The sequence below is a fragment of the Euprymna scolopes genome, chromosome 30 (assembly GCF_053919585.1).
Source record: "Euprymna scolopes isolate OS-2025 chromosome 30, ASM5391958v1, whole genome shotgun sequence".
NCBI classification, from domain to species: Eukaryota; Metazoa; Mollusca; class Cephalopoda; order Sepiida; family Sepiolidae; genus Euprymna; species Euprymna scolopes.
The window spans coordinates 97,139,296-97,160,668 of NC_136511.1; the positions used below are offsets into that span (position 1 = coordinate 97,139,296).

At 31.7% G+C, this 21,373-nt stretch overlaps 1 protein-coding gene across 11 annotated transcripts in view; it reads left to right on the plus strand.

Moving 5' to 3' along the window:
* LOC145254896 (zinc finger MIZ domain-containing protein 1-like) overlaps positions 1 to 21,373 on the plus strand; it is a 1,089,917-nt gene that overhangs the window by 1,006,153 nt on the left and 62,391 nt on the right. For 2 of the 11 annotated variants that reach the window (XM_080113827.1, XM_080113830.1), the window contains exon 1: positions 3,844 to 4,396. The exons of the other annotated variants lie outside the window; for them this stretch is intronic. In XM_080113827.1, coding sequence (XP_079969953.1) covers positions 4,317 to 4,396 — 80 coding nt within the window. In that variant the 5' untranslated portion in view covers positions 3,844 to 4,316. Of the gene's footprint in view, positions 1 to 3,843; positions 4,397 to 21,373 lie in introns of those variants that run through there. 11 annotated transcript variants of the gene reach the window in all.

The window sequence follows — 21,373 nt, forward strand, 5'->3', positions numbered from 1 at the left end:
ACATGGTTTTTCATCAGATGATTAAGACATGTTTAACTTTTTAGTAATGTTGGGATGATTAATCGAAAAAATTTGCATATTTTCTGATGCCAAAAACGATTCTTTTGTTTACTTTGTTTTTAGTTATAACAATAAGATGTATATTTCTTTTTAACTACCAGTAAAACCAAGTTCTATAAATCATTCCCCTCGGTATATTATGTTTACGAAAGTATATGCACATATTAACATGCTATTTACGATAATCCCGAAAAAAAAAAAAAAAAAAAAAAAACTATAGGTAAGAGATTTAAAAAGAATAGGAATCTGTAAAGTAGAATATTGTAATTTTATCAAAATCGGGACAAATTTTAGGATTGTTCTATCACTATTAGATAAGTGAGCATTTATGTGGTAAGTGAATGAACCCAAACCTAGATGTTGTTCAGTCTTGTTGGTAATATAATCAGCGACAGACTAGTCTCCTGTTAACTTATCCATTCGAATGCAGGTCACATGACTAGGCTTAGAAAAGAGGATTGTTTAAAACATGTTTTTATTCTTTAATCGTATATGAAAAATATAATTTACGATAGAAAATCATAGTTTTATGATGGCAAGTAGTTTCAGAAATCCGACAATTATGTTGTTTGCTTCCGGTGTGAAACTGCCAGTTACTAAGGAAACCAGAAATTGTGCTCTTCTATCCTTACTATTAGCAACTCTAAACCAGAGTTGCAGTGTTAAAGGATAGAAAGTAATCTCTGGTTTGTAATAATTATTATGGTGTCTATATGATTAAATCAAGCCAATATTTATTTACTCATGCTCCTCCCGTCATTCCAAAGACTCCCCCCCCGTTGACTTTTCACCTTTTCTTTCTCTTTTTAATATATGAACAGCTAAGACAAAAATTCTAGTTTAAATAATGCCTAGGATTATCACTGTGCTTAATCTGAGAAAAGATTAATATAATCTATTTAGATTAGGTCATTGATCTTTTATTTATATTCATTGAAAAGTATCGAAATGAAATTTTCTTTAAATAAAAAACAAAAGAAAAAAAAGACTGCTATTAAATTGTTTTGATCATTAAATTTCAAAACTTAAAATCTAATATTTTACCTAATGGATGGTGTCATGGATTATGGAAACGTTTATTCAGTTAAAATGTTATTAGATCTATTACAGACATTTGTGCCCTATACTGTTGTGGACCTTCGAGTTAGGGTCCGGAAGAAAGACCCAACTTGGTATTTAATGGAAACTACATATAACCACTTTATTTGTTATTTGTTTTTCTTTCATTATATTTTGTCTTTCTTCCCAGCCTTTATCAGTCCACAATAAAAAGAAAAAAAATATGTTTTTTTTTTTTTTTTGACCATGTTTTCAGCATTTGGCTATGCTCAATGCGTTTGCGTTCCTCATCTACTGGGGCCATATTGCCTGAGCCACACTAACTATTAAATAGTGAAAAAAAGTTACTGAATTTGTGTTGCGAGATTTGAACATAAAATGAATTTACAGTCGATGCATACACTTTTAAGAACTGAATTTTTTTTTTCTTATGCCAAGCACATGTTATTTCAATTTGCAATACTATCACGTCATAAAGTTCTTAAAATAAACAACAAAAACACACACAGAATGTTCTTTTAGTTAATATGAATGGAGTTGAAGTATATAATGTATAGCCCTAATCCTCTCACATATTTATTACTGAAGTTTTTACAAAATTGTTTATATTGATTAAGCTATAACTTTTCAGATTGTCAATATATATATATATATATATATATATAATTAAAAACTATATTATTTTACTGATTTCTTTTTGTGACTTTCGTGTTTGCTATGGTAATACCATTAAATAAACAGTTAAATTAGTTTATAAGGCTGGAAATCAACAAAGAAAACCCACAAAGTAAAAACTGAGACTCTAGCCCGTTCCTCTGACCACTTAAAGTGCATGTCACCCGCTTGACTAATCAACTGAACTATTAAAGAACGCTGAAATTATGTTTCCTACTTAGAGTTGAACATTCCAGTAGAGGAAATAATGGTTTCCACTTAACATAAAGCAATAGTCTATATATATAAAAGCGAAAATGTATGTATGTGTGTTCGCTTTTTCTGTATGTCAACAAAAGGCTTTTTTCAGAGAAGCGGTCGCTCGCTTCACAACTTTTTAAAACGCATATAAATCATAATATCTCACAGTTAACAACGAAGCCTGTCTATTTAATTTGCTCGATTTCGGGAAGATAAATATTCCAACATTTGTCGCTCGCTGCATGTGGGTTAGTCTTTTTCCTATAACATCTTGAGGGGGGGGGGCGTTCAGCAGTAGAAGGTACTATCCCGCACTCAAACTTGACCTCATTAACTCATTAAAACGGGCACCTGCTAAATCCAAGTAATTAAATAAATTCAAGCGTGTTTCCGTTAGCATGTCACGGTGGGGCAATCGTTAACGTCGCACGTTTTTTTTTTTTTTTTTTTTTTTTTTTTCTTTTCTTCTTCTTCTTCACACTTTAATTTACAACTTTGCCTCAAGGGTTCGGGTTCGATCCTCATACTTACTTTTTTTTTTTTACCCCACTCCCACCGCACCCCACCCCCGGAGTTTCCACACACACCTCCAAACACCCGGGCAACGTCGGGTACCCCTCGCTAGTATATTATAAAGAATAGTTCACTTAAATTAGCGGTAGTGTAAAAAAAATGTAAACACAGAAAAAACATGTAGTTCTATAATTTCTCCTACTCTCAGATCGCAGTTTGAACTGACCTCATTTTTAGATTTAGGATCTCTGTACACACCTGCTACATCTAACCACACTGAACAGTCACGATAACAACGAAACAGCTGTTTTTTTTTATCTATTAATCATTATTACAATGCATCAATTTTGGTTTTGATCTGAAATTATTTAAACATCTTATATATTTGAAAATAATCTGAAAGTCAAATCTTAACAAATTTTAATTGGAAATTACAATTTAAAACTAAAATTTTGATAACGCCTTTTTGCTAATTAAATGCATTTTTTCTTTTCGCGATTAAAATGCCACTGGTTTTTTTGTTCCGATGTTCTGAAATAATGGAAGACTAATTTATTTTCCTGTAAAATCATCCATCTTTTGTTACACACACACACACACACACACACACACTTTAAAACAGCTTTCTAGTTTCGAAGGGTGTTTTCTTTTTTAATTTTTATAAAAATATATAATATCGTTTAAAATGGCCGACTTGTTTATTATATCGTGACTCCTCGTTATTCGAAAGTAGTTTCGAAGTGATTTAACTATTTAAAAGAAAGTTTCTCTTAAAGTTAAACGACCAACGTTAAGATCATTTGTGTTTCCAGACGAAAAGAAATATGCGTTTTCAACAAACGAACCTCTGTCGTCTCCAATGAACTTATGAAATCAATCTTTATAGTGAATGAGACGTTTGCAATTTTTTTTAATGCTCCCATTCAAATTTCATTAAAATCAGAAACCACATTAATCAGTGTTTTTTTTTTTTTTTTTTTTTTTTTTTCGTGATGTTTTCAGGTCAAAATCCGATGTAGAAAAGTTCACATTTTTGTTTCATTTCATATAATAAATAACTTTCTCCTGTAGAGCCTTATTTTTCTTCTCTCTCTCTCTCTCGGTTTTTACGAGTGCGCACACACCTGCAAAGTGCGTGCTTTATATAAACTAACATGTGAAGTCACCCGCTTATTTCTTTGCTAAGCATGAGAAGGGGAGATTATTCTCTCTCTTTTGTAATCATTATTTGTCTTTGTTTTTTGCGCATGTCAATGACCAACCACACAAATTGATAAAACTGAAACGATACTCACTAGTGCTTATAGTAAGAACGTTAGTGGTGGCTAATGTCAAGACTTCTTGACGAGCTGGTGTCTCCACTCCACTGCCCAACCCCCGCTCTTTAATGGCCTTATAAGTAATACTAATAAGAAACAATCCTGTAGTCACCCATCCTCTCCCTTTTCCCTTACGTTCAAACTAAACAAACCATGAATTATATTATGTTTTTAACAAGATGTGCGGGTCATGACCCTCGTTGTTGTCTCTTCTTAAAGAGAAAAGTTAAGTACCGCTAGTAACACTAATACATCAATCAGACGGAGAAGGAAACAAATGTTCGTGTTTTTTGTTAAAACTGTGTTTTACAATTACCTCCCCCCCCTCTCTTTGTTTGTAACAAAGTTTATCCCCGACCCTTGTCAATTTTTATATTTTAATTTACTTGTGTGTGTCCCACTCTTTGTCTCCCTTTCCCCACTCCTCGACTTAACAACGTCGCCGGCCAGATGGAGGAGTACGCACTCTTGGAAGAGAATACAACTGCGGGTTCTCCTACCATAGATACCACCGTCACCACCACCATAAGGTTTGTAGTAACCAACCGAACAACAACAATAACAACAACAACTAAATCTATAGTATTTTAAGTCATTTTCGTCATTTAACCTAAATCTAAAACAAAGCTAACAACTTATTTTGTTTTTTCATGTAATTTTAACCAACAATCCCGTCTTTCAAACGAGTGTAGTATCGGTTGTCTTCGCAGAGGAAGGGAAATCCTCTCAAGTTGAGACAATTTTTGTTCCCATTAATCTACAGTTCCCTTTGGTAGGAGGTGTGGGGGGGGGGGGTCACGCACAAAAAACAATCTTATTAATAATCCAATATTTGCTTCCGTCTCTCTTGTGGAAACCCTTGATTTTAACTTTAATTAAAAGTTAAAAAAAAAATAATTGTAAAATAAAAATTATAAGTGAATTCTAAACCGATTTTAATTTAAAAATTTTGCTGTTAGAATAGTAAGTGATAAATGCTTTTGTTTCTGTGACAAGAATATTTCTAACAAAAAAGGATTTTTTTCTATTATTTAGAAAATTTATTTTTCCGTTATGTTTTTTTCTTTTTTTTTTTCGGTTTTGTTACACACACACACACACACACACACATATATATATATATATATATATATATATATATATATATATATATATATATATATATTATAGCCAACATTCCCAAACCAGATGTATTTAATTCAGTCATATTTTATTCATTTGTTTATGAAATGCATCTGACACGTGTTTCGTGGAATAGCGAAAGCCCACCAAATAAGTCATCAGGGAAAAATGTATGTTTAAAAAAAAAGTTGGATCTTTTTTTTTTTTATATGAAATGAAAAATGATTTGGAGACGAAAAAAAATGTAAATGAAAGGAAATAGAGATATTTAAAGTCTACAAAAACATAGGAATAATCAACACGTGTGTGTGGTTCACTAGGCACCTCCAAAAGTCACCACAGAATTACCCCCTCCCCATATGTAAAACGATTAACTTTATTATAAATTAATATTATCAATATAACTTTTGTACCATTTAAAAGAAGGGCAAAATAAACTAGTAATAATTTAAAAAAAAAAAAAATTGGGTTTGTCTGTACACATAGATTCCAAAAAGTTATCAAAAATACAAATATATAACAAATAAATGTTATCAAAAGCAAGGTAAGTTACTTTTCTACCAAACTTGATATATTTTTTGTGCTTTTTATTCAGTGTAACATGTTTATTCAGCTCGAAAAACATGCAGTGTTTACCGATGTAATATGTATTGGAAAATTCAAAATGGCGCCGACTCTCTCATTAACACGGTAAGTTAGGGAAAAGGTGATATAAATAATAAATTAGACAAAATACTATTAAAAAACACCGAATATATGTCAACTTATGTCACGGTAACATATATTGAGCGAATTTCTAACAGTATTTTGTCTAGTTTATTATGTATATCACCTTTTCCCGAACTTACCGTGTAAAAAAGGGAGTCGGGCGCCATTTTGAAGTTTCGAATACATCGGTAAACACTGTATGTTTTTCGAGCTGAATAAACATGTTACACTGAATAAAAACACAAAAAATATATCAAGTTTGGTAGAAAAGTAACTTACCTTGCTTTTGATAATCAATATTAAAAACATGAAAATTATATCCAGTTTGGTAGAAAAGTAACTTATCTTGCTTTTGATAACATTTATTTGTTATATATTTGTTTTTGACAACTTTTTCGAATCTGTGTACAGTAATACAAACCCCCAAAATTTTTTATCGTACGATAATGAAATTGCGAGATGAAATCGTGTTTGTATAATTGGCGCTTTAAAATAACGTTCCCATGTAGTAAGCGTTTCGAACGTGAAACTATACCCGTGTTTAATAAATCTAGCAAAAATCAACTAATGGTCAGATTTTCGTGAAATTTTAGATCCTTATCCATTTTAGAATGGAATTACATATAAAAGGCAGTTTCCGTAAAATATACGAGGGGAATTTTTTTTTTAGTACGTGTCCCCCTCCCCTATTTATTTTTTCGAAATTTGAACAAAATATATTTAAATCTATCGAAATTTCTATTTATTATGAAACAGAAGAGTTCAAATAAGTAAAACATTTTTTTTTTTTAAAATTTAAATACACGTATTGAACAAAAATTTACCTTGAAGTTGCAGTTAAAAGAATGATATAAATTTAATATCATGTTTTTTTAATAGCCTTCTTTTTTCTTGTTTTTTTTTTGTCGAATTAATATATACTATATTTTTTTATCGAATTAATATATACTATACTCAGTTGAATTGCCAAGAAAAAGAAAATTCGTAAACATTTAATTAATTTTTAAAAGATTAAAACGAAAAATTCCATTATTTCAAAAGGTTTCGTTACAACATAGATTTTTAATTGTTTAAATCTTTTTTTAAATATTAAGTTTTTATATAAACATGGCTCTTGTCAGCTATTTTATCTCCATCTGGAGATAAAATAGCTGACAAGAGCCATTTGAAGACAAGACCGATTTGAAAATATTATTGCGCAAATATTAAGCATTTTGTAGCCCCCCCCCCCTCATATTTTGATTGTCTCTTTTTACCGAACAAAATATGGAACCCCGTAGGTAACCAAATGAACATTCAGTAAAACCGTATTTCATATTTAATATACAAATGTTTATAATATTATTAATCGTTAAACTGTGTAAATTTTAAAACCTAACAAAATTATAACAAAGATTAATTATTAATTGCAGTTGAAGAAGATAAAAAGTTTTAAAAAATCATTAAGTAGCTTCTGCTTTTCCATAGTTCATATAGATAACACAAGTCTGACGTCACGGAATCATGCTTTCTTTTTTTCACATTGTTTTGGCGATACCTAATGTTCACTAAAACATACACAGACGAAACTTATAAGTTCTGCGGAGACTGCTCGATAAACACCCTGGAGAGTCTCTTACTTTGAAATTTTTTACTAAGTTTTATTTTTAAGATTTTATTTTTTTTTTCAAATAGTACACAATGAAACATTTTTTTTTTTTTTCATATTATAATAAAAATGTAATTTTTTACTTTGAAATGCTTTTTACAGATTTTTGTCTTCCAAACGAGATATTCACATTTTTTTTTTCAAATGTTATATTTAAAATAGGCAAACCAAAAAATATTTTAAACTAATTTACATAAAAAGTCTTTATTTTAATTTTTTTATACAATATCTAAAATGTTTTTTACAAGTACTTTTCTTTTAAAACGTCTCTTCTGATTTTACTATTGAAAAAAAAAAAAAAAAAAAAAAAAAAACCTTGTAAAAAAGCATTTCAAAGTAAGGGACTTTCCGGTGTATCTACCGTGCAGTCGAACTCTTCACTAAAATTGTTTGTAAAACCCACACAGGCGGAACTTACTCAGATAAAATGTTAATGGGTAAAATGTTTTCAACCTCAAACACGCCAACAACCTTGTTCGGTCCTTTAGTTCCTGTAGACGCACTGAATGACCCCTAGTATGGTTTTCATTCATAAAAAAACTACCTTCACCCTTTTTTGATCGTGAAAGAAAAAGAAACTAATTTTAAGTTAAGGATTAAATAACCCGAAACATTTGGAAGTTATTTTTTATGAAAACGAATGTGTTTGTTTTATTTAACACACGCGCGCGAATGAACCATCATACTTGATGCCCTTTAAAAACTTAATTCAAGACGATCGTTTAAAAAAAAAATTCAAGATTTAAAATTTCGCACAGTTACGAAGCAAACATCGTGGCATCCGTTTATGATCGAAACATTGTTTAGTAAACAATGTTTACTGTTTAAAAATTAATTGCTAGCTAGAATTTGTTTTAAATTGTGTCAAATATTAGAATTCATTTTTCTACTAAAAATTTTTCGCACACGCCTCTGTCGTATGAAAGAACAAATAAAATTTTCAGTTGAAAGTTTGGCAAACTTGATCTTTTAAAGTGTTTATTTATAATTAAAAAGTTAATTTTCATCATTTAGTAGATCGAATTGTCACAATATATCAGCCAAGAATAACGAAAACGTTTTAACATTAATCGAATGGTTTCCTTTTCTTAACTTGTTTTCTGTTGTGACTGATTTCTAAATGTTGTGAACCCCGTCGTCATCGTCACCCTGTCGAAGTGACGAAATAGATTGTAATTTTTTAACAAAACTCTTGATACTTTCACATTAAACAAGTTTTATAATCTCTTCTTTTCGTGTAAGCAGATTTTTTTTTCTTGTTAGTAGGTCAAAATCCAGAAATAATCAATGTGTCAATATGTTGTCATTCCAGTCGTCAAATTTAGATTTTTTTTTTCTTCATATCAATTTTTTTCCCTGATATAAAACCGACATATTTCAAAAGAAATACGTTTTAGATTAGCTTTCAGTCTAACCTGAGTATTTTGTATACGCGTCAAGCTTTTATGGGCACTCAGAAATGGAGTAAATGCAGACCGTTGTAGCCCTGGCTGGACCCCATATTATCTTTTTTTTTTTTTTTTTAGTCTATTTGTCCATTTTCACTTTCCAGAAACTAGTGGACCGATTTGGCTGAAATTTTATATGGACCCTTGTTATGATAAGGTGTAGCAAACTAAATATTGTGATATCCGTCGGATGCACAGTTAGGGATCCATGCAAAAATGAGCACGAATTTAACCATATATATATATATATATATATATATATATATATATATATATATATAACGTCCGTATGCGTTTTTGTATGTCCAGCAAAGGCTTTTTTCGGGGGGGGGGGGCTACTAGGTTTTAGAACTTTTTATATACTTCCAAGATTATAATATGTACGATTTGCGAACGCACGTCGTATCTAGATTGATTTTGATAGTTTTATAAAATTCACACTATTCCATCCTCTCACGTATTTGTTGGTGTTTTTTGTATAAAAGCGAAACTCATTAAAGTGGAGGCAGCTTCCAGGACATTTTGAAAGCAATATGGGGAAAATCCTTCATATCAGACAACTACTATTCATTTGAGAGTTTCCCCTTTTTTCGAGGGAGCTTGGTTTCCCTAACATCGTGGGGAAACAAATAAATGAATCTACAGAAAGCTGAACTGGCCTCCAACCACATTCGTTTCTGCAAGTCAACTTATATATATATATAAGGCAAAACGGCCGTGCATTAGGTGTATCAGAATTTTTGTAGGAATTTTTGACACCACTAACACGAAACTGCGAATAAAATATAAAAATCTCGTAATTTCTCTGTTAAAAGTGGGTTGTTTATTTTCTTTATGGATTATACTTCCAAAATAAACTATTAAAGTTGTTTTAAAAGTAATAGAAATTTTTTTTTTTTTTTTTTTTTCTGAACTCAATATTTTTCAATTTTTAAACTTTAAAAATCTATCAAAATTTTTCTATTGATTCTATTTTTACGATATTTTCAGGGTCAATGTGAAATTTTATGTTCTTTCCAATAAACCGAATATAATATTTTAGACAAACGTTTTTTTTTTTTTTTAATTCACCACTCTCCCCTATTTTCAAGTGTCTATTAAAAAGTAAATCATCAATTTACTCACAAATTGAAGAGAAAAGGTCAATAAATAATATATTCAAATGTAAAACAAAAAAAACGTAGTGTTTTTAGAATTTTACCTGTAAAGTTTGAAGTTTAAAACCTTTTTTTTTAAACCACATTATTTGTTTTTTTCTTTTTTTTTTTTTTTAATGGAACCTTGGTCCTTGCTCCTTTTAATTAAAAAAAAAAAAAAATTAGGGCTTGAATTACATTTTTCGAGGAGTTATAAGCTTGGAAAGACAGGGGATCGAATAATTCACGCCTCCCATTTTGAAATGTCTATTAAAAAGTAAATAATTTATTTATACATCACAAATTGAAGAGAAAAGGTCAATAAATAATATATTCAAATTTAAAACAAAAAGTACTGTTTTTTAGAAATTTACCTGTAAAGTCCGAAGTTTAAAACCTTTTTTTTTTAAAAAAAAAAAAAAAAACGTTTTCATTTTTTTTTTTTTTTTTTTTTTTTTTTTTTAATGAAACCTTGGTCCTTGGTCCTTTGATTGAAAAAGAAATTTGGGCTTGAATTACATTTTTCGAGGAGTTATAAGCTTGGAAAGATGGGGTGGAATTCTCTATTTTCACGAAATTTCTGACACACCTAGCCGTGCATGTTTTTGTATGTCCAGCAAAGGCTTTTTTCGCAGGGGTTCTCGTTGGGGGAGGGGGTTACTGTATTTTAGAACTTTTTATATACTCCCCAGATTGTAATATCTACGATTTGTGAACGGTTGTCGTCTCTACATTTATTTTGAGCAAATTTTTTTTATAAAAAAACCCTGGTTTCCAGTGTTTGTCTTTTTCGTATAAAGTGAAACTGAATCAAATCAAATCAGCTTGCTGGCCTTCATGGCCGGCACGTCTTGAAGGCCATTAGCTTTGATCAATGGGGGGGGGGGCATTCATATTAGACAATTGCTATTCATTTGAGAGCTCCCCCTTTTTGGGAGGAGCTTGGTTTCTCCAATATTGTGAGGAAACAAATAAATGAAATGGCAGAAAGCTGAACTGGTTTTCAGCCAACGTTTATTTCTGTACCTGCAAGTCAACTTTTTGATTGACATCGCTTAATTTGAATGCTTTTCACTTCCTGTGATCTTGTAGCGGTGAGATGTCACGTTTTGTTTCACTTTCTTTTCCGCCTTCGCGTCACGGGTTCGAGCCTGCCTAACACTTTTTTTTTTCTTTTTTTCTTTTACACCTCCAAACCCCTTAGGCAATGCCGGATACCCCTGTTAGTATTATTATAAAGCACTCGATGGGCTATAACTATTGCCTGTTTATAATGGTTTAAAAAGTTCAATTATTCTTATTTCTATTTGTGATTTTTAAGGCATTAATAGGTATTGCTATTTATTTGCTATTTATGGATATCCAGCATGACTGTGCACTATTAGTCCTTGCAAACCCTCCCGAAACATAATATTAATACTACCATCGGATTTTTTGTAAAATTTTACTCGCATGTTGCATTTGATCTTTGTGTAGGGATTTGTTTTCAGTCATATCGAAAGACACATTTATTGTATGAATAACTTTGTAGTTATAGAATGGATATTGGAAGCAGTTTTGTATTAGAATTCCTGTCTTAAGTGTCCAGAGAAAATTTAGAGACGTAAGAAACTACTGCTTTCACTCGAGTTTTTATACAAAAGAGAGTTATTATTTTATGGGATGATTTTGTTTTTCTAAACAAAATAGTTTTTCTAAGTAGTATTTTTAAGATGTTAGGTTGAAAATATAATAAATGGAATTTTTTTATTTTGAAATTTTTAACCTATGCAAACAGTGGTATTGTTTGCTCATGAATGTTTCATCCAGTTCCTAGGGTAATAATAGGAGGTTTGAATGAATTGTTGTATCACGCAACAACCAAAACATATGGCATGTGAAATACTGATGCTCTAATTTCTGTTCAGAGTTTGATGCATGATTCTCTGTTCTTCTTTTATGGACTGGCGTTTTGGATTTTTTCTCTCTCAATTAACTTTTTAATTTCTAATAAAAAGTTTACTGTTTTAGCTTTTGTGATTTATTTGATTATATTGTGCGTCCCTGTAAAAGTTTATTTTCACCATATATCAAACGATATATGCAAAATTAACTGACAACTAGCAATGGTTGTGAAAATTAGTGTTTCATGTTACAATTAGTAAGGACGGTTTTCTTGCGTACATTGTATGAGCGTCATGAAAAAGAAGATTTTGGTTGGTTTTGTATTGTTTCTAATCAGTTATTTAACTTGGTAAAATTTTATTAGCAAGTGTAGTCATTGACAGACCAAATGAATGCATAGTGTAACATGAAAATGTTTAAAAAAAATTTTTTTTCTTTCATATTTCTTCATGGTAGAAGGATGAGAACTTATTACTATGGGGTAGTCATTCACTTATTACTATGGGGTAGTCATTCACTTATTACTATGGGGTAGTCATTCACTTATTACTATGGGGTAGTCATTCACTTATTACTATGGGGTAGTCATTCACTTATTACTATGGGGTAGTCATTCAATCTTTTCAATCACAGAGCAAAGAGAAAAGTTGTGTTTAGATAAAGTATAAGAATCAATTCAAATAAGACAATTTTTGTTTCTGAAAATGTGGATCAACAATTGGCCTAAATCGCAAATAGATAAAATTTTTATATGTAGCTTTTTTTTTATGAAGCTAAAACTACACCAGCCAATATTATAGGGGAACATTTTGCTCTACTTTATATACAAGATTATCAGTGAATACATGCAATGTTTCCATTATGTAAAATATGCTGACAGATTTTAAGTCTTGTTGAGAAGTTTTTGTTACCTTGGTGATACCATTGGAGTACAAGGTGAAACAAGTGCTAGTGTGATTGTAAAAATAAGAAGTGGATGGATTAAATTCAGAGAAATTTTGCCATGATCAACCAGAAGAGCATTACTGCATACACAACAACCTATGGAAGATTGTGTACGCAGTGTGATGTATGAACGTTCAATCTTACCAGTGAGGATTGAAGGCATGCTTTGGATGGAAAGAAATATTAAAATGTTATGGTGGATGTGTAATGTCACTCTTAAAGACAAGCTCAGAAAAAAATTAAATCTATACAGTATAAGGACATATATGCAGAACAGGATAATATGGTCACATTGAAAGAATGTATGAGAGTTCTTGGGTTAGTACATGTAAAACAGTTGAGGCAGCAGGGTCAGCTTACAGGGAAAGAGCAAGGAAAACATGAGAAGTTTATAGATGAAAAAAGGAGTCAATAAAATCTAGATGATCATGATGGTGATAATAAAAGACAGTGATCCAATTTGATGTTATTTTTTAACTTGGTTTGTCAATTCCATAGTTTGCATCCGTAACTATTGTGCCACGTTGTGCTCTCATTTACAGTAAAATAAGACATTCTCAGGTGGATGCCCCAAATAATCTTTGAGTATGTCAACCTATATAATAGTACAAAAAATATATTCTACCTGCTTTCTGCAAAATATTCCTTTACAAAGAATGCAAATAAAATCAAATATTTCTACCAAACAGAATAGTCACAATAAATGATTATTGGTCGGCATGAATTGTGTATTCCTGCCAATAATGGTAATAGTTGAAAAGTTTTTTGTTTCCTGCTATGTTGACTAACCAAAGTTTTTAGTAGATTATTTTCTAGATCTCTTGATATTTGTGATCATGAGGAAAACAATTTTTGTGACATGTTTTTCGAAGGATCTGTTATTTTAATCTTGATGTCACCACTTTTACAAGCTTAAGTAAAACAAAATCAATTTGCATTAATTTTGAGGGAATCAGAGTACTAGAAAATAATAAGAGAAACTAGGAGTAATTTTGAAATCACTAGGTTGAACTGATAAGTCCCATGAAATCTCATTAGTTTTTTTTTCTTTTCATAGAAAAAAATAGACAATTCTATTTGCTATATTAAATAGCAAATTTTGCTGCTGAGTTTTAATTAATGTTGAGTTTGCTATAAAATTTTGTAACTCCTTATAACTCTATTTAGAAGAATACTCGCCTCAGGAGAATTAAACTAAATTTATGTTCATAATGAAGATCAAAATCAAGATATAATGATACTAAACCTTAGAATGATTTTGATTCTAGTAAAATGTTTAAAAGTTGAAGATTTAGCTTAAAGGGATTTAAGAAAAAATTGAAATTCAGGGAAACTTATTATATTTGACTAGTAATCTATATATATATATATATATATATATATATATATATATATATATATATATATTAGTTGCCTGGCAAGGGCACAAGGGAGACAACTCAAGCAGTAAAACTGAAGCTGGCCTGCAGGGCACTATATATACAAATGTAGGCACATTTGGGCGGATTTTATTGGTTTGAAAATATAGGTTCTTTTTTTACCATTTGTCATAAAATTTTAACCATAGAATAGTATTAAAATCTTCAAAACACCTGCAAATTTTCCTGTAGTTTTGTCCCATATAACCAACAATATGAGCATTTCAATACTTTAATGTGGCTCCCAGTATGTGTGTGTATATATAATTAGATAAACCACCTATTTTGGTAATTCTATAACTTCCAAATCCCATCGACTGTTGATCAGAATTTAACAAATGAAGGTTTGTTGGAAAGGTAATGACCTGAATTGTGTAGTAAGCTATGTGACATTTGCTTTTAAGGTCGCACATTAAGAAGATATTCCATCACCCCGAGACTTTTTTGGGGAATTTTTTTATACAGCCATAAAATGTTTCAATTAGTCATTTGTTTTCCTAGTTTTGCATATGATTTACAAAATATCTTATATTTCCCCCAAAATCGCTGGCCTTAATGGAGGGGAGACTAAAACTTGCTGTTATGGTTTCAAATGATCTGAAATAACAGCAAGGGAAGACTTAATTTCAAATATTTCTCATGTGTTATACCTCTCCTTTTCATACATAAAGTAAATTTCACAGTGTATAAGGATTATTTGATACTGGAGTTATTCATAATTGTACCCTATTCCAAAAAAGGATGGGATATGACATAAAAATATTTGAAATCAAGTCTCCCCTTGGTGTTATTTTAAATCATTTAAAACCATAGCAGCAAGTTCTAGTCTTCCTTCCATCAAGGCCAGAGGTTTTGGGAAATATGTTTTTTCTTACATGGTAGTCACCACTTATCAAGGTCCGGAAGCACCTTGAGGATAAGGGTTAATGAGTGTACAGTAGTCAATGGACAATATTGTAGTAATCGTTAGTAGTGGAAATTTGGTAAATTGGATTACTTAGGGGAACGGCTCATCATGGACTTGAGGACAACCAAATTGTATCAGCTGGAAAGTAGGCAAACGGAAGAGAGTTTGCGTGCAGTTCTAAAACAGAAATTTTGTTCATGAAATGTACGTTTAGGTTTAGGCACAGATAAAGAGTGAAGGAATTTATTGATAGTGGTTTCAGTTAGACAAGTGTTTTCTTGTGAAAGTTTGGCGGGGGCATAGATTAGAACTCAGACGAGCACTTCCTATGAAAATAACGATAAAGCAGAGACAGGTTCACAACATCTCTTCTGTGGGAAAGAAGTTGCAGGGAAGGGAAAAGGGCATCCCTCACTAGCCTATGAAGTCTATTTTGAACTGTAAAGGCAGGATAACATTTTTCTAGCAGCTCTTGCACAGATGTGGCAACAGTACTCCATCTGTGGACATACCTGGCTGTGACATATAGGTAGAGAATTGCATCAGCAGTGACATATGATATGGAGCGGTAGAAGGATCCCACTATTTTTTCAGCAACCATGGCAACGTATTTGATGTATGTGTTTCATTTCAAATCAGAAGTAAAGGTCAGACCCAGAAGCTTGTCAAAACATGAAGCCTCCCCCAAGACAAGAGCCATTCATTTCAATTGATGCCAGACAGGGATCAGAGCGTTGATGATGTAAAGATAGAAGCTTGGTTTTAGATGCATTAAAATTAACCAGCCACCTCTTTCCCTATTGTACTATGTGCTCAAGATCAGGGGAGAGAATCAGAGAGAACTTGGTCATTTACGTCCTTTGATGTGTTGTCATAGATAGTAGTGTCATCTACAAATAATCTAATCATGTGATTTCGAAGATCATTGATGAAGATTAGAAGTAGAGTTGGGTCCAGGGTGGACATCTCAACGACTGCAGCATTAATATTGTGAGCTTCTGATTTCTGCCCATTAACCACTGTTATGAACCTATCAGAGAAATGATTTAATAATTAAGACATTTCCAGCTATACCATAGCTAGAGATCTTGTGAAGTAGACATTTATGCCATACACCATCAAAGGCCTTCGATATGTCAAGAGCAATTACCCTAGGATGGAAGCCTCAGTATATAAATGAATCTTTAAATAGGAGGTTGTCTCCATTAGCTATAAAAAGAAAACCCTTCAAAAAGAAATTTAAATATCAGAATAGTTTCCCATCTCCCTGGAAAATCTCATCAGTATGCCCTGTATTTAAGAATTCAGGTGATCGCTCATCCCCCTCTCAGTACAGGCCAATAAGTCTCCTGTGCGTCATGAGTAAGTTGCTAGAATCTGTGTTAAATACAGAAGTAATCAAACATCTCAACAAAAATAACCTTCTTAGTGACACTCAATATGGTTTCCGTTCTGCTAGATCTACAGCAGATGTCCTTACAGTTATATCGCATAGGATTAGCAAATCTCTCGACGGTGGCAATCTTTCTAGGGCAATTGCTCTTGACATATCTAAAGCCTTTGATAGGGTATGGCATAAAGGTTTACTTCATAAGATCGCTAGCTATGGTATAGCTGGAAAAGTCTTCTCAATTATTAAATCATTTCTTTCTGATAGGTTCATAAGAGTAGTAGTTGATGGGCAAAAATCAGAAGCTCACAGTATTAATGCCGGTGTCCCTCAGGGATCCATCCTGGGCCCAACTCTTTTCCTGATCTACATTAATGATCTTCCAAATCATATCCTTACATCATTTGTAGACATTTATGCTGACGACACTACCATTTATGGTAGCACATCTAAGACAGTAAACGAGCAAGTACTCTCCAATTCTCTCTCCTCTGATCTTGAGCATGTAGTACAATGGGGAAAGGAGTGGCTGGTTACTTTTAATGCATCTAAAACCAAGCTTCTCTCTTTACATCATCAACATTTTAATCCACATTGGTCATCAATTGAAATGAATGGCTCTCGTCTTCAGGAGGCCTCAAGTTTTGACAAGCTTCTGGGCTTGACCATTACTCCTGATCTTAAATGGAACACGTATATCAAATCTGTTGCCAAGGCCGCTGGAAAAATGGTGGGATCTTTCTATCGATCCAGTAGATATCTCACTGCTGATGCTATTCTCTATCTATATAAGAGCCAGGTACGTCCAAGGATGGAATACTGTTGCCACATCTGGGCAGGAGCTGCTAGAAAGGACTTGTCCTGCCTTGAGTTCAAAATAGACTTCGTAGCCTCGTAGGAGATGTCCTTTTCTCCTCCTTACAACCTCTATCTCACAGAAGAGATGTTGCGAGTTTGTCTCTGATGTATCGTTATTTTCATGGAAAGTGTTCAACTGAGCTTCAATCTATGGTCCCCCCTCGCCAAACTTTCACAAGAAACACTCGTCTAGCTGTAAACACTATCAATAATTTCCCCCACTCTTTATCTGTGCCTAAACCTAAACATAGATTCCATGAACAAAGCTTCTTTCTTAGAACTGCACGCCTGTGGAATTGTCTTCCGTTTTCCTGCTTTCCGGCTGACTACAATATGGTTGTGTTCAAGTCTAAGGTAAATAAGTTCTTGATGAGCCGTTCCATATAAGTTATTAAATTTACCAAATTTTCATTACTAATGATTACTATATTGACCAACTTCTACTGTACACTCTTTAACCCTTATCCTTGAGTGGCCTCTGGGCCTTGATAATGTGGTGATAATGTGATGCCTTTGTAAAAAAAAAAAAAAAAGTTATAATTCTTAATGTTCAATAGAATTTCATAAAAATTGGAAATATCTGAATTTTTCGCTAAAAACTTTCACCTTCTTTTTATCCTCCTTTGCATAAAACTAAATTAAACTAAATATAGCTCATATTTGGACCCCTTGCATCTAGCAGTATTCCTAAATTCATGATTGATTAATTAGTTTAGGCCTTAATTGTATACATTCTATGTAATATAAACCTACCTAACTTTATAGAGATATCTGTGTAAAAATGATCAACATTTCATCCAACTTTGTTTCATTCAACTCAACAAGATTTGTCATGTCACACCAATTCAATAGCGATCCATCATTCCCCATAAAATGTGACATGTTGAGACAGCTCAATCGTTTCTTGTTGTACAGCAAAAAAATTTATTTGCAATATCTACTTTGCTTATTCAACTATTTTTATTTTTGTTGTTTTTTTATTGACTGAAATGTTAGACATGTTCTTTTAAGATTTTTTTAGATGAGCACACTATTTAAGTATTAAAAATGCTCACCATCAGTTTATATCAGACTAATGTTTGATCTGGTGCTACAAAATCAGGCCTTTTGAAGGTATTGGTTTCCTGACATAATATGTTCAAAACATTCATGTTAATTTTTTTTATTTTGTTTTTTCTATTTGCAAAACTTAATTATTTTCTGGAAAGTCAAAAACAATTTTTGCTACAAAAACAAACCAAATACAATGATTAAATATTTGAAAATATAAAGAACTTAAAACATAAGAGATTTTATGAAACTGATTATATTTTGTATTAAATGACCTGAAAAGGGTTAATACACCATAAAACAACCAAATCAATGATTAAACGTTGATCTCCATTCAAAAAATTTTCACAACTTCAATTTCTCTTGTTTTTAGTTAATATTAAATAAATTCTCATGAATTAAAAAAAATTTTTTCTTTTGATCTTTTATTTATTTTTATTTTTTTAATCCAATCATCTTAAAAAAGGCTCTATCCATTTGTGTGTTTACATTTGAAATGTTCATTGCAAAACATTTAAAATGTATTCTTGTGAATATGACCAGCATCCTTATATAGTGATTGAATTTTGGAGACAAAATATGACTGAGCTACGAACTATTTTCTCCTTAACTCCTTAACTCTTCTGGCTTCAAAAATTAAAATATTAAGCCAAAAAGTTAAAAGTTGGTGATTTATACTAGTGTATAAATACTAGTGTATAAATCAACAACTTCGTGTGTAAAAAAAATTATAAAAATAGGTTGCCATTTTTACACGCACACACACACACGTAGCAGGACAGGTATAAGCAATAAATGTAGCATTAGTTTTATTCTTTGATGTGCCCCCCCCCCCATGGTGAATAATAAATAAAAAAAAAATGCGGAGTGCCCAGGTTACTCATTCTGTTGCTTAGAATACACATTCCATAATGATGGCAAGTTGAATAGTTTAATTTTTTTTGTTATTATTTAAGTTAATAAAAAACAAAACAAAATGAAACCATAAAAAAAAACAGTAAGCCCATGTTACAGTGTTGCCTAGAATATATATTCCAAAAATTCATAATGATCAGTTCATTAGTTTATATTATCCTGTAAGTATGTGTGTGTGTACGTATATAATATGAGAATAAATGTAAAGTTACATACTGTGTACATTTAAAACTTTTTAGTAACGCAAGGAAGAATAGTATAAAATATAGGTTTGTCAAAGAAACAAGGAAAAATCATTTACCACTAAAAACTTTGGTTTTTGTTAATTTGAAAAAGATTATCAATCATGTATGAAATTTGAAGAAAAAAATGTACTTCAATCGGGTGTAAAATGTCTTTGTAATAGAGAATCCCCATATATATTATGACGTGTCAAGGAGTATCCGCTCTTGAAGTATAATGTTATAAGTTATTCAAAAATAATATATTGCAATCCAGAAAAATGAATGAACTGATCAAAATGAAATATATGTAAAGATCTTTTACCTCCATGTTCATTGGCGGTGTTATGGCCATAAAATATGAATCTTATTATATTGAACCTACTCTTATAATATTAGGAATTTTATATATACATATACACACAAGTTAAAACTAAAATTGCAAAACAATGAAAAAATTATTGCAATAAAGATTTTGTTTTTTTTTATCTTTATACATGTTGATATGTCTACTCGGTTTTAAACAATGTGCATTATCGAATAAACTACTTAATTTCACAGGAAACTTCAACCCAACATAAATAATCATAAAGAATTGAAACTAGAAGATATCTCACTGCTGATGCAATTCTCTATCTATATAAAAGCCAAATATGTCCAAGGATGGAGTAGTGCTGCCACATCTGGGCAGGAGCTGCTAAAAACAGCCTATCCTGCTTTGACAGAGTACAAAATAGACTTTTCTTTTCCCTGCAACCTCTCTCCCACATAAAAGACATTGTCTTTATTTTATCGTTATTTCCATGGCAAGTGCTCATCTGAGCTCCAATTTCTGCCTCCCCCCTTGCCAATCTTTCACAAAAAACACCCGTCTAACTAAAACCACTGTCAATAAATTTCCCCATTCTTTATCAGTGCCTAAATCAAAACGTAGATTCCATGAACAAAGCTTCTTTCTTAGAAGTGCACGCCTGTGGAACTTTCTTCCATTTGCTTGTTTCCCACCTGACTACAACTTGGAAGTCTTCAAAAACAAATTCCTGATAAACCGCCCCCTTAAGACACTTTATCAAATCTCCATTACTAATGATTACTACGATATTATCCCATTGATTACTGTACACGCAATAACCCTTATCCCCGAGTGACTTCCGGGCCTTGATAAGTGGTGACTACCATGTAAAAAAATATATATATATATATATACTCGTCCCAGAATGGTAAAATGAATTTTTTCAACAGAATGGGGTTGTATAAAAAAAATCTTGCTTTGAATTGAATACAATGCAAATCTTACATTGCTTTGAATTTTCAAATGGGAGGTTGGCCTTTTAGAATCCTTTAAATTATTCTAAAATAATTGAAATTTTGAAAATATTTATTAATTTATATTTAATACCTATAAAATTTCACAAAAATCAGAAGTATCTGAATTGCTTCCATCCTTTTTTCTTTTAACTGCCTTTAAATCAAACCAAGTACCATTTTTAATCCTCTTATGCCTAGCAGGTGTGATTCAAATTCATAATCCTTTAATTAGGTGTGAATCCTGTGTACACAAATATCTAAACATCAACGTAATTATAAAAAAAGATGGAGAAAAGACATCACCTTATACGAATGGACCGTAGATCTGAAGAAGAGAGAACGGTACATTAACCAAAACTGGTGAAGATATCAACATTAATGAAGATAATAAAGGGTGACCCCCCCCCCAAAAAAAACGGACCCAACTCTAATTAGACCCCGTTTCTTATTGTTTTGTCTGAATGAAATGAAACTTTGGTTATAACTAGTTTATTATATTCAAAACATCACATCAAAACACTAAGGTCTTTGGCCTTTTTTTCTCCGTTC